The sequence below is a fragment of the Trachymyrmex septentrionalis genome, unplaced genomic scaffold (assembly GCF_001594115.1).
Source record: "Trachymyrmex septentrionalis isolate Tsep2-gDNA-1 unplaced genomic scaffold, Tsep1.0 scaffold6, whole genome shotgun sequence".
In the NCBI taxonomy this organism is placed as follows: Eukaryota; Metazoa; Arthropoda; class Insecta; order Hymenoptera; family Formicidae; genus Trachymyrmex; species Trachymyrmex septentrionalis.
Window position 1 is genome coordinate 1,095,453 of NW_017305778.1, and position 13,103 is coordinate 1,108,555.

The 13,103-nt window shown below is 37.8% G+C and overlaps 1 protein-coding gene across 5 annotated transcripts in view; it reads left to right on the top strand.

Annotated features, from left to right (window-relative positions):
* The window catches only part of LOC108752230 (LIM domain only protein 3-like), an 81,893-nt gene extending 70,763 nt beyond the window's left edge, over window positions 1-11,130 (top strand). For all 5 annotated transcript variants that reach the window (XM_018492912.1, XM_018492913.1, XM_018492916.1 and 2 more), the window contains 2 exons: window positions 8,930-9,170; window positions 9,827-11,130. In XM_018492912.1, coding sequence (XP_018348414.1) covers window positions 8,930-9,170; window positions 9,827-9,982 — 397 coding nt within the window. In that variant the 3' untranslated portion in view covers window positions 9,983-11,130. The remainder of the gene's footprint in view (window positions 1-8,929; window positions 9,171-9,826) is intronic.
* The last annotated feature ends 1,973 nt before the right edge of the window (window positions 11,131-13,103 follow it).

A 13,103-nucleotide genomic window follows, 5' to 3' on the forward strand; every position in this document is an offset into this window, starting at 1 on the left:
CGAATATCAAGTATTTTCACGTTCGATTGAGATCAATGTTTGCGAACAAGACATTGAGATCAACTCTTTCCATGACTCCTATAGATCGTATGTTGCTCCAAGGTGATATACGAGGTACGCAACATTAAACAAAATCAATTGTAGTGAATAAGATCAATCGTCGTGGATTTATCTATCAAACTCGCACGTTATCGCCCGTTACTTTTTTCGTCGGTTTTAATTATCTCCGGGCCACGGTACGACATTTAAACAATATGAGGCAATGAAACGAGACGGCGGAGACCTGTAGCGATTCAATGGCGGGAAGCGTACAAACGACTGCACAAAAGCCAGTGGAGCGATACAATACTGGCTTACGGTCGAAGTGACTCGTTTTTGGGAGGGGGGGAAGGGGGGAAGAGAGAGAGGAGGTAACAACGAGCAGGAGAGAGTAGATAGAGCAGGTAGGAAGAGAGAGGAAATCTGTAGCCGTTCTGTCGGTAGAGAATGGCGACAGAAAGAGGGAGAGAGAACAGGGGATATGATACAGGAGCCGGAGGTGGAGGATGTAGTTTCAAGCCAATAGCAATGGTTCGTCCAGGCGTGTGGCAAACGTTGCGCAGCGTCTCAAACAATGTGAACAAAAGAGCATCAATTTTACGTTTTTATCGTCCAGCATTGTCTATCTTTGACAATGCGTCCCGGTCGCGCGCGACTCGCGGCGATGTAAACTGGCCTGGTAAGGGGTAAGGGGAGGGTGGCTCGCACGTCAAGATCAAAAACGAATTCGAAACGGTGGGGGATAGTCATTGGGGAATCCTTTGGAAAGAATCGCGGATGCGTGACGTTCGCAGACAGAGAGTGGAAGCCGGTCGACGTTGTCTCGGGGTTGGGGGGAGGAAAAGCGAAGAAGAAGGGGAATTGCGAAGAAAGTAAATTGAGACGGCCCCGCGCACTCAGTCCGGTCATTATATTTGTTGTAACAATCGCGTTGCGTGTGTCGCGGATGATGTACGAGCGCAATTAAAACGCGCGCTCGCGATAAAATATGCCTGATGCGGAATATTCGGTGCGACCCCTGCGCGCCTGCGATCGTGCCGCTAAAAAGCAGGCAGGTTGGTAGGTAAATTTGAAGAGGGCAATTACTCGCAGCGCTGCGCGTCCTGTAACGAGACGACTTAGAGTTTGCAATTAAACAGCAACAATTACACGGGGTAACTTTAGACTGTAATAACACAGAATAAAGGGTTGCCAGTGGCTGCGACTAGGCTCCCACCCTCCTGGTTAGAGGATGATTTACCGATGCAATTAGCTCTCTCTCTCTCTCTCTCTCTCTCTCTCTTGCGTAATCGACACGAATACACACATACACACATACGTATGCATTAGCGCAAGCGCGGGCATCGCGTATTCGCTTCCCCTCCCAATTTCTTTACTTCCGTCGAATCCGGTCAAACATAATGACTACTCGATTAAACTTTCGCCCTTGCGACTTGGATTTGATATTATGCCAACGTGAGACTCGGCAGAATTGCAAACGAAGAAATGTAGAATTTCTCATTTGTGGATAATTGCTATTTGCAATTAAAATTGTAGTGTAAAGTATTTTTTATTATTTTTCAAAATAGTATTCATTGATCATTACGTTTCATTGATACAAAAAAGTGACAAATTTGCATTTTTTAGATGATGAAAGTAAATCGAAGACCAATATATTTTTTGTGGAAAGACGAAATAGCTCATATTTGCACATATTCGAAAAATATCGCATTTTTGATAAGGGGTGAAATTTGCATTATACTAAGGCTGTCCATTGTTTAGTGTTAGAATTTTGAAAACTCATAACGTGATTTTAACTTCAAATGAATAGATGAAGTGACCACCTTATAGTATAGAGTTTTCTTTAAAACAAAATTTATTATATACCTCTATCTCGTAATATAATCAATGTGAATTTAATATAATATATTAGTAAAAAATACAATATATAAAATACTATAAAATTAAAATTTTTGAAGAGTGTTTTGATCATCCTGCTATCAACTTGCGTATCTTTAAACCACTTGTACCTACTTAAAGAATACATCATAATTAAAAGTATATATTATATAACATGAGAAGGAAGATCAAATTATAGAAATTGCACATTTATTATTCGAATTAAAACGTTCCAGTTCAGAATTTCTTAAACGCTGTACTGAAAAGATGCTAATTTTTTAAATGCGTCACTTTTCTATCAGCTATATAGTACGATCGGTCACAACGCGTTATTGCTCATGCTTTTTCATTATACAATATTTGATAAGAGTTACCTGTTCCGCAGCGGTTATCCGTTCCGTATACATCCGGATTACGCTCACGTGTGTGCTGTCGGCACGACAGCTTGACCCGCAATTTCCACGATTCACGCCGCGGTGCGTCGAATAAAGATTTTATCTGAGAAACTGGCCGAGACGCGCACGGCAAGGCCGCTGAAATTTTGATGTGCTGATGGTCGCGCGCAGAGGACGGTATTACTCTTTGAGGGCTATGACCACGTCGTCGGAACAGCCCGTAAAGTGCCTCTCTAACGGGGTCACGCATTGCCACCGGTGGTATCATTTATTGAATCGCAATGTCGCCTTTGCGCCTTTCTGCCTTTCTGCATCGACCGAACGTTGTCGTCTTCGCACGCTTCTCTTCGCCACCTTGTGTCGCCTCGATCTCTCCCCACCCTCCATTGTCCCTGCAGCCGGACTACCCTTGTTAAAGATTCAACCGAGTTATCTGAGCATCGTCCAGATTGAAATTTGCCATGCAGACCCGAGGGTCGTTCTCTCGCTCGACTCTATCTCCATTCCCTCTCGTGAACCACTCTCAGCGCGGACGGTTCATCAACTTGATGTTGCTCAGACATCCCACACATTCGTAATGTAAGATCGATTTAATGTTGCCGCAATTAGAGCCGATCAGGACAGCGATAATGTAACTTTTTTCCTAGAGCGGAAACATGAAGAATGAAAAATTTCTCCATTACCTTGAATGAAAAAAATTTTTACTTTTCACGTTTCTGCCTCAGAGGAAAAGTTATCTGATCGTTACCCAGTAACGAGGATGATTCTCATTGGAGCCCGTAAAATTTTACAAAACAGATTTATAATTGGCAACTCGTATAAACGCAGGTTTGGTCTTTTACTGACAAGTATACACGATGTATCTAAAAAGTTACGAGACGAGATTCAGGAAAAATCGAGAAATATATATAATATAAATTATATTAATGAAAACTTTCAACGTAGTCCCCCTGATCTCAATGCACTGCTCAGAATGTTCTTTCAACCGTTGAAAACTTTTACAGTAGTCATCTTTAACGTGTTCATTACGTTAAAGGTTATTTCGAACTCAATTCGCTTGGATATTTAAAATATTATCAAATCGCGCCCCCCTTCGTGTTTTTAACTTCAGAAATCAAAACTATAAAAAAGTAATTAATATTATCTTGATTTTGAATTTTATCGTCCTCACTCTAGTTGGTTTTGTTTCTCTTGAGAGACTAACTCATAAAATTTGTTTCAAAATTAAAATCTGGGGTTGGTCAACTCCCTCAGATTTGGACTTTGAAACAAACAGCTGCCCACTGTTTCATTACGAAAATTTTTACAATGAAAAATCTAATGAAATCCACATGACACAGTTCTCGAAACATACTGCTTGCAAAAAAATCGTACAAGTAATCGAAAAAGGTATTATAGTGTTGTTGGAAAAAGGCGTTACTTATATATTTAAGAAAAAATGAGTCTCGAAACTTTTTAGACAGATTATGTATACCAATACATAGACTGATAATATCAATAGAACCAATAGAATGATTCGTCCCTCCCTAGATCTAGTGAAGAAAACCTAAAAATATTCTACTTTAAGAATCATATATAAGAGTCATATGCGTATTTAATATATAATATCCAATATACACAGCTGTCGTACATTATATGATTTTTGTAGTACAAAAATGGAAAATTTGTTAAATTTAACACATTTCACTTAAATTTTGTGTTAATTTTGCACAAGTGAAAATGTATTAGAAAATAACACAAATATTATGTAAACAAATTGGGATAAAAAATATAACATTAAAACAATTTATAAGCAAACTTTGAAAGCATATTTTTTCAGTGACATTAACATTTATAATAATATGTTAAATTAACACGTATTTTTTTTCATTTATTTTAAAATTTACGTTTAAAAATACATTATTTTTATATTATTTGTTCACTTACTTATAAATTATTTTGAATTAAGAAATGTTGAATATTTTTATTTAACATAAAATATTTAAATTAATTCTTGAATGTGTTAAAAATTTAACGCAAAATTTGAATTTGAGTGGACCGTTCTATATTTGTGGGTGTTTAACACAAAATGTTTTTTTTTTTTACTATATAGAATAGAACATCTTTAGGACTTACTTTACTAGATCTAAGGAGGACTACATTGTCCGTGGTGTACGCGATAATTTTTGACCAATGCGATCCCTCCCTTAGACTTCCAAAGGATGAAGAAATTGCAACGCATCACGGACTCCCGGGTGTCGTGAAACGTGTCAAAACGGCCGTAAACAACGTGATGTATCCCGTTATGCGCAGGGGGATGAGAAACGCGTGCGATGAGGCGGTGGGAGAATGGCTGGCGAGCACGTAATAAAAAGAAAATTGAATGGAAACACTTACGGAATTGCGCCAATTACGTAGGTGCGGGCGTGCTAGATGCGCTCATGCTGTAATAAAGCGTTCGCACGGCGGCGGCGGTGGTGGCGAATTTGTTCTCATTGCGATGAACGCAGAGCGAGAGATAAATCAAGTTTTAAACGTTTATGACTTGCTCGCGCAAGCGTTACGCGATGATGAGCTTCAATACGATGGAAATTAAAACTTTGTAGAAAGGGCTTTGCTTGTCCACGATTTTAATATTTCGCTCGTGATGGTCGTGAATAAAAATATTTCATAATCAGTACTCGATGCAACTCATTTTGAACGCGCAGATGTCTTGCGGTACATTTTAGAGTTGCTGTGGTAATTTTTAGACTTGCAAGAGAAGATTCCTAATTTGGAAATTAAAAAAATTATGAAACTGACAATATAAAAAGGATATTCTGATATGTAGTGGACTATTTTTTTGTCCTGAATTCATCATAAAGAGTTAAAATTAATCTTTAAGAATAATTAAGATCAGAAACAGGACCAACGTATATGAATAAATTGACTAAATACAAGAAGCACTAATTATGGTCAAAATTATATGTTAGACTAATAATGTATTTTAAATATGTATTTTAAATAAATTTTAATTTTATCTTTATGGTGAATTTGAGCAGTGAAAAAAAATTTATTACATACCAGTGATACATTTCGAGAATCTCAGAATATCGTCTCAGAATTTCTCGTGTCATTAAAAGAATTCCGAGATTATCGCATACGTCATTTCTTCTTCTCGTCTTGTCTCGTCTCGTTTCGTTTCGTTTCGATATTTTTATGACAATTGTAATTATATGATGTGCTGCCTGATTACATAAATATTTCAAATAAATGAAACGAGATAGTCGATATTCTCGTATGTCTCGAGATAATTCGGCAATCTCGGGAAGCGAGAATATCGGCCCATTGAGACGAAAAAATGGTATCAATAATTTTTTTTTGTAGAGCCTAAATCTCAGTATCGATATTCTCTCGTTTTGTCTTGCTCGAATGCATCACTATTATACACTAAAATATCTTTTATAATGGGTCGGAGAAAAAGTCCTTTTACATACATGTAATAAGACTTTTTCCCTAATCTATATTAGGGAAGAAACTTTTTTTACACATATGTAAAAAGGACTTTTTTCCTAATCCATTATATCGTCAAATTTTCAAAATTTTTGTTAAAATTTGAGATGAGGATTTGTCCTTGTTAATACTATATCATACAGTTTCTACATTTTCTCTTTGTGGTAAATAGACAATAGATAAATGTCATCGAGAATTATTAAAAAATATTTTTGCAATTCTGATGATCTTAAACTTATTCTTTTTTTTTACTTTCTAAATTATTAATTAATTATTGATAACAAAAAATGAACGATACTATAGAGATATCATAATTGATGTCACAAGTTACCTGTTTTATAAATAATAGGGAGCATACAGCCACAACACTAGATGTTTTAAGCGTAAGTCATATATTTAACATTATTAATATAATAACGTTATTATACTATAATGTTAAATATATGACTTACGCTTAAAACATCTAGTGTTGTGGCTGTATGCTCCCTATTATTTATATTTTATATTTTTAAACTATCTTTAATTTTACCAGTTTAAATTTTACCTGTTTTAGTTTTAATTTTTAAACAGGACTTTATCGAGTCAATCAATCGACCAATACGATCGACTTGAATAGAGTATCTGCGCATTTCTCCTGATGTTCTTTGATCCTGATTTTGGACCTCCACGACGTATCACATAGCATAGAGTAAAAATGCATAGGGAGGGCGGGGACTAGGTGGAAAATTACGGGGCAGCGTGTGCGCTGATATCGTTCCACGGCAGACATTTGCACCGTTTTCGCGAGAAAGGATCGGGCTTTGCGCGGCATTATTCGCGCGCGCATAATGGAAGGCCGCGGGAATGACTGCGCTCGTGCAACGCGATAATTCCATTGCCCGCGCAATTACGACGCAGTATCTGCCTCTAACCAGACGGCCGAAAAAGGTATTCCAAAGCGTTACAAGGATTATTTTCGTTTAAATCGTCGAGAGTATTGCCGTTGGAACCCGGATATTAATTCTTTTTTTTCTCTCCCTCACGTCTCTCCTTCCAGCCTCTCAAACCGCCCCAACATTAATGAGAAATGGCTAATGGTGAAATACAAATATGCTTCCATCGATTATATCGCGCACGTATGATGAAACGCAATAGGAATATCGATTGCGATAACGATAAGCATTATTTCAATTAATTCGTTTAATTCGCGTTCATTGTAAACTTTGTTTTTTTCATCGTTTTATTTCTGATCTATCGTGATTTCAAAGGCAAAACGTTATAGTTTCCTGCTATAATTATTTCTTGTGAGGAACAAAAATCTCGGCTATTTCTTCGTATTGTTTATTGTTATTACTATTTGATGACATAAACAACATTAACCCAAGAATAATCCTTTACGTAAACGATCACCTGAGTTATTTTTACCAGTTATTTTATTCCAATTAAAATCACTATTATTATATTGTATACATCAAATACGATAAAGAAAGCGAAGATCGCCAAGAAAACCAATTTTTGGATGTTACAAATATATATTCTTTTATTAAATCAATTTATTCCAGATATTTATTGATTTAATAAAAGAATATATAATGTATTATTTGTAACATCCTAAATTTGACCGATCTTGACTTTCTTTATCGTATTTGATGTATTCACATATATCGTGCTTAAAATTCTTGATATGGTTATATTGTATGTTATTGATTGTTTTTCAATTTATTAGTATTTGAGGATATAAATATAAATTTAATCACAATTTTCTAAAAAAAGTAAGTAGAAGCCACACCAATATTTAACAGAGTAAGCACATTACTAATAGTAACTTATTATTATGACAATATTTCCAAAAAATAAAGATTAAAGTATGACGCTTTTCTATTGCGAAATTTTCGATGAAATTGTATATTTAAAAATTCGTAAAACACAGTTATTAAAAAAAAAAAAGAAAATATGTTAAACAATATTCGTACAAAACTATGTTTTACAATTTATATTTTTTTCGCTATTACGATATAACACTCCAAATAACTATTTCCAAGTTAAAAATAATAAAAATAATAAAAAAAATAATTTTCGTATTTTCCTCAGAAGAAAGCTTGACGCATTCTAAGAAATGAACATTTAATTTTTATAAGATAAATTTACGCTATTCCTACTGTTTGTCAAACATGGCAACATATTTTTCGTGCAGTTAATCAGTGCGAAATAATTAGGTAAATCCGGATTAAAAGTACAGTGACTGGTAGATATATCGAGAAAATGAGAGAGAGAGAAGGGGGAGGGAGGGGTGGAGAAAGGAGGGAGGGATGGTTGCATGGCAGGGCGAGGAGCGAAGGGAAACGGAGAGGGATAGGTATCCGATTGGAGTGTGGCGTCATTTAGCAGACGACGCGTATAATGGGGGAAACGAGCGAAACCCGGTACAACCCATACGCTTGCTGCCAGCACGGCCACGCGCGCAGCAACGCGATAATTCTATTTGCCGTGCGATTATGAGAGTATCTACCCCGAGCCAGAGACCCAGCACGGCGCTATGCCGCGCCGTGTACCGCCGTGCTCTCGTATTTCGCTCTCGTATTTCCTAGCCGGGGATCAAAGCGAATGTGTGCGAGGCCACACTCTTCCCTCCCTCCCCTCCCCTTCCCCCCTCTCTCTCTCTCTCTCTCGCGAACAGAGGCCCCAGTAATAATTATTTGTTCGATACGTTACGATATGCTCGTTATCCAGCCGAACTCCTTTTCCGTGCTCCCTCCCTTTTTCATTTTTCCTCGCCGCTTTTTCTTTTCCTCCCTTTTCCTCCTCGCGCCGATCGATCGATCGGATTTGGAGTAACGAACCGACGCGGGGTCGACCGGAGCACAGCGATCGAGCCTCATTTGTTAATCGCTTTCTCTTCGAGTCTTTCTCTGAGTCTTGCCGGAACTTGCTTAAATCTCGCGACGAACGACCGACGAACAATTGGCGTACGCATTCTTTTTACATTTCTAATGACGTCAAGGACTAATTTCCCTCTCTATGAATGTCTTGAATTGAGAGTCTAATTGTTATCAGTGGATTTTTAGAATAGAACTCTAGTATTTATGAAATGTTCTTGAAAAGCAAATTCACGACGCGGGCTACACTTCCGACAATATATAGCGTGTTCCCTTTTCTTTTATTTACAGGTTTTGCGTAGGCGATCGGTTCTACTTGTGTGAGAACAAGATTCTCTGCGAGTACGACTACGAGGAGAGGCTAGCGTTCGCTAATATGGCGTTACAATCACCCGCCTCATTAGCATACATCAAAAGGCAACTCCCCCCTACACCAACGCCCCCGGGCCAGAACATACACCCGGGACACAATCCACTCCAGGCTCATCAAGGTCTGGGGCAGTCGGTGGCCCAGCACAATCATGTGCCCAACGTAAGTGCCAACAAGCTGTCGAAATGAATGGTCGAAAGCAAACTCGCGAAATGAATCAACGATAAGAGCGTAAACAAGAATTTGCAACATAATAGAATAATAGAGCACATGAAATTATAATTTCCCTATATATTGTTTTTGCTATTTTACTTCCGCCATAATAATTTTTTAATAATTATCTCATTATACAATTAAGCGATATAATCTTTCGGCGAGAGAGTGAGATAGACTTTTTCCTTATAATTTGTACACACTGAAAGAAAGATTTACTAAATCTTAATACATATTTTTTCCCAATATTATGAAAACATTTATGAATTTTTATTATATTGATTAGAATTTTGATAAATTTAACTAGACAAGTACAAGTCAGACACTTATAGAGACATGTAAAATTATGCACCCCATCTTCGGTGTGTTCTCGAAAGTTCTCTTACAGTTAAATCTATTAAATTCTAACCAAAGCTAACTATAAATTCAATTATGGCAATCAGAATTATGATTCATATAATCAGAATTTGTTTTGTTTGTACTTCTTGTTGATATAACCAGTAAGAATATTTTTTTACAATCAGTAGAGCCATCGAGACTTGCAACGATCGCTGATGCGACGTGAGAATAACGTCTCACGTCTCGTAAACCTTTTATGACTTCAGGGTCAAATGTCAGGTGGCACGCCGACGATGAACGGGACGACTATAGGGGTCGGCGGACCGAGGGCACCGGGTGATATGAACAACAACGGTTTGTCTGGGCCCGCCCTCGGGCCCGTGAAGCCACCCCCGATGTCCATGCAGGCGCCAACCAGCTGAAACGAGGCTTCGCCGCCTCTGAAGAAGCTCAGGTGTCTCAGCGGTTATTAAAACGGGAGTTCTCTTCGCTCGTGGAATGTAATCCGTGGATTCCGGGCAACGGAAAAGCAGATAAAAGGTATACGTTGCCAAGAATGACGGAATGGACAAAAAAAAAAGGAGGATTGAAGGGAGCGAGATAGAGAGATCGAGCAAGGGATGTGAATGAAGGAGGGAGGGGCGGAAACGTCAAACGCGCGAGGAATCGGACGGACTTCGAAGTGGAATCCGAGGCTTCGTGGACAAAGTGATGAGCCTTGGGAGATTGAAATCACTGTGATCGTGGAAAATGAACACAAAATTTAACGGAAGTTAATGTTAATACAGTGTAGGACACGCGCGTGGCGCGAGCTGGAGCTCGACACACCGTATTTACGCAGGCATACAGGTACATACAGAGAACGTAACACTAAACACAAGCGCATATACTCCTTCCGGGCAACGCAAACGTTTAAATGACGTCATAACATTCACCAGACTGTCTTTTAGGCGTCCCTCAGACTTTTGCGTTGTTTGCCGATGCACGTACGCGTCTTGTAAGATACGACACGACACTCGACACACACACACACACACACACACACACACACACACACACACATAAGGATAAATTAGATAATTCATGTAAGATATATTTCTTTAGCGAGATGGGGGCGAATGTGGTTCTGCGCGAATGTGGATCTGTGCGAGAATTGCGTACGCATGTGTGCAAGCAGCGGAGTCGTTCTGTAAATATATCTGTGTCGTAATCGACTCCGCGAAAGTGAGAAAGAGAGAGAACGAAAACAATTACCAGGTATACGCACGCCCACCGAGATAACTCTTGTCCCGCTCGTGATAACCGCCGTCGTCCATGCGTAAGGACGCAGAAGCGCCGGATTCGAAAGAAGAGGGACCTTAGCGAAGTGAGCGAAAGGGACGCGAGGGGTTCTGTAACACGTGCCATAGCATCCCGCGATCTCCCGTTTTACAGCCAGCCGAAAACGGGCAGCCACGAAAGGGAAAGGAAATAAAACGATCATCTTATAAGGTAAATATTCCAATAAATTGAATGTGATTGAAAAGAGTATATCTGTAATTATTAAGATGTTTGTTATTAACAGCAAGAAAATGGCAAAATTAATAGTGGTCAAATATTTTGTACCGTAACAAGTAATAAAAATATACTATCTCTCAAAAGTATTCCTTCTATCTTTCTGAATTAAATGAAGAAGAGTGAATTAAAAGAGTGAACTTTCTATTTTCCTTTCTATTCTTTTTGATGTTGAACTTAACAATAATGTGTAATAGTTAAAATTTTTTAATTCTAAATACAGTAAAAAAAATACAATTAAAATGGAATTTAGGTATATAGAAAAGATACGTACAAAGATTTGGGTAAACAAATACTTTTATTTAAGCGGTAGTATAATTTTGATTGCAAATTATTTTTTGAAAAAATTACTTCTTTCAAGTTTCACAGAAGATAGTCATATTTTCACTCATCTTTTTATCATCTTGAATAAGACATAGTGTGACTACATTTTCGAATTCTTTAAAATATTATATTGTATTGTATTTACTAAATACATATAGTGTATTTTTTTATTGTACGAAACTGAAAGTTGAGTTTAAAAAATTTATTAGAAATTCAGTTATTAGTACAATCAATAGGGTGTAAATATATCAATGAAATTTTATTGTTGAATTTTTGATGTTCCGTTTTAGATTTATGAGAGTATATTATTCGATTATCGACAAGTTTCGTATTAATTCTTTGCGTAATGCCACTAATTAATAATTAATGATAATACAACGGATTATATCTTCTTATTAATTCAGTCGTTGGAATATTTACTTTCTAAAATTGAAAAATCGAAAGAGGGGCTAGCAAAGACAGTTGGTACCCCCAACTATCTTCGAGATATTCAAAGATTAACGCTAAATTTTCCATCGTCCCGTAGCATCGGTCGATTTCTTCTTCGTGGCCCTTCTAGTCTCGTGAAATTTCTGTTATGTGTTACGTCGCGAGTTGGACGCGATCGGCTCACGTGACAGCCGATACCAAAGATTAATTAAAGACATTAGGTTAAGAACCCCTCGGAGCGAGCGCCGCGGAAAGATTCAGTTTCAGACAGCCCGACGCGTCACGGCGAATTATTTTTTATAAGCTTCAGCTGCTCTCGACGGCGAAGAGCAGCGGCGGATTATCGCTTGGACCTCCGAAATTCGCGGGCGATTTCACAAGACACGTTATTATTGCGACGATAAAGCATATCGCTCATTTACTACAACATGATTACAAAATTGTCATTTTTTAATTACTTGCAAAAAACACATAAAGAAAAAAAGATACTTTTATTCATCTATAATCAATTATTATATAAAAATTGCATTTTTAAATTAATATTATAACATTTAAATTTATTCAATGCAAAATTTAATAATTGAAAATATTGAAATTTGTTTTCTGGAAAATTTTGCTTTTTTAATTGTCGTTTAATTGTTGTTACAGCAAATGAGCGATGTAATCGTTCCACCATTGACAATACTTATTTTAATTTGTATGATTTTAAATTCTCGTTGGCGATAGCAAAACAGAGAGACTTGAAGTGGTTTATGACGGGAGGTTTTTAAGTATTCCATAATCCGCCGCTGTCCGACAGTCGCGAGCTCTCATCGGAGCAGAGCGAGGGGCTTAGTCACTTAGCTTTAACGCTTTAATGCCAAAAATACGGCGGCGCTTATCTATACCAAACGCCAAACGGCATACATTCGTAATCATACGGAGATCAGAAAGGAGACCGGCGGAAACGCTCTCTGCCGCGTTTGCCGCCGCGGCATTATTAACTGCGAGCTCGTAACGCTATTAACTGTGAGCAATTTCCCGCGACGCCGGAAATACTGTGGTCCGTCTCATTCCCGCATTACATCCGGGCTTTCTCTCGTTCGCGGCCGGTTGCGCTTGAAAATAACTGTAATGTACTATTCTTCCGTGTCATAGTTAGCAATGGCAACACTTTTTTATTTTCGTGGATACTATCATTTAGTGATCCGTATTACAGACCTTATGTTCATTTCTACCTATAATCTGTAATGTAGA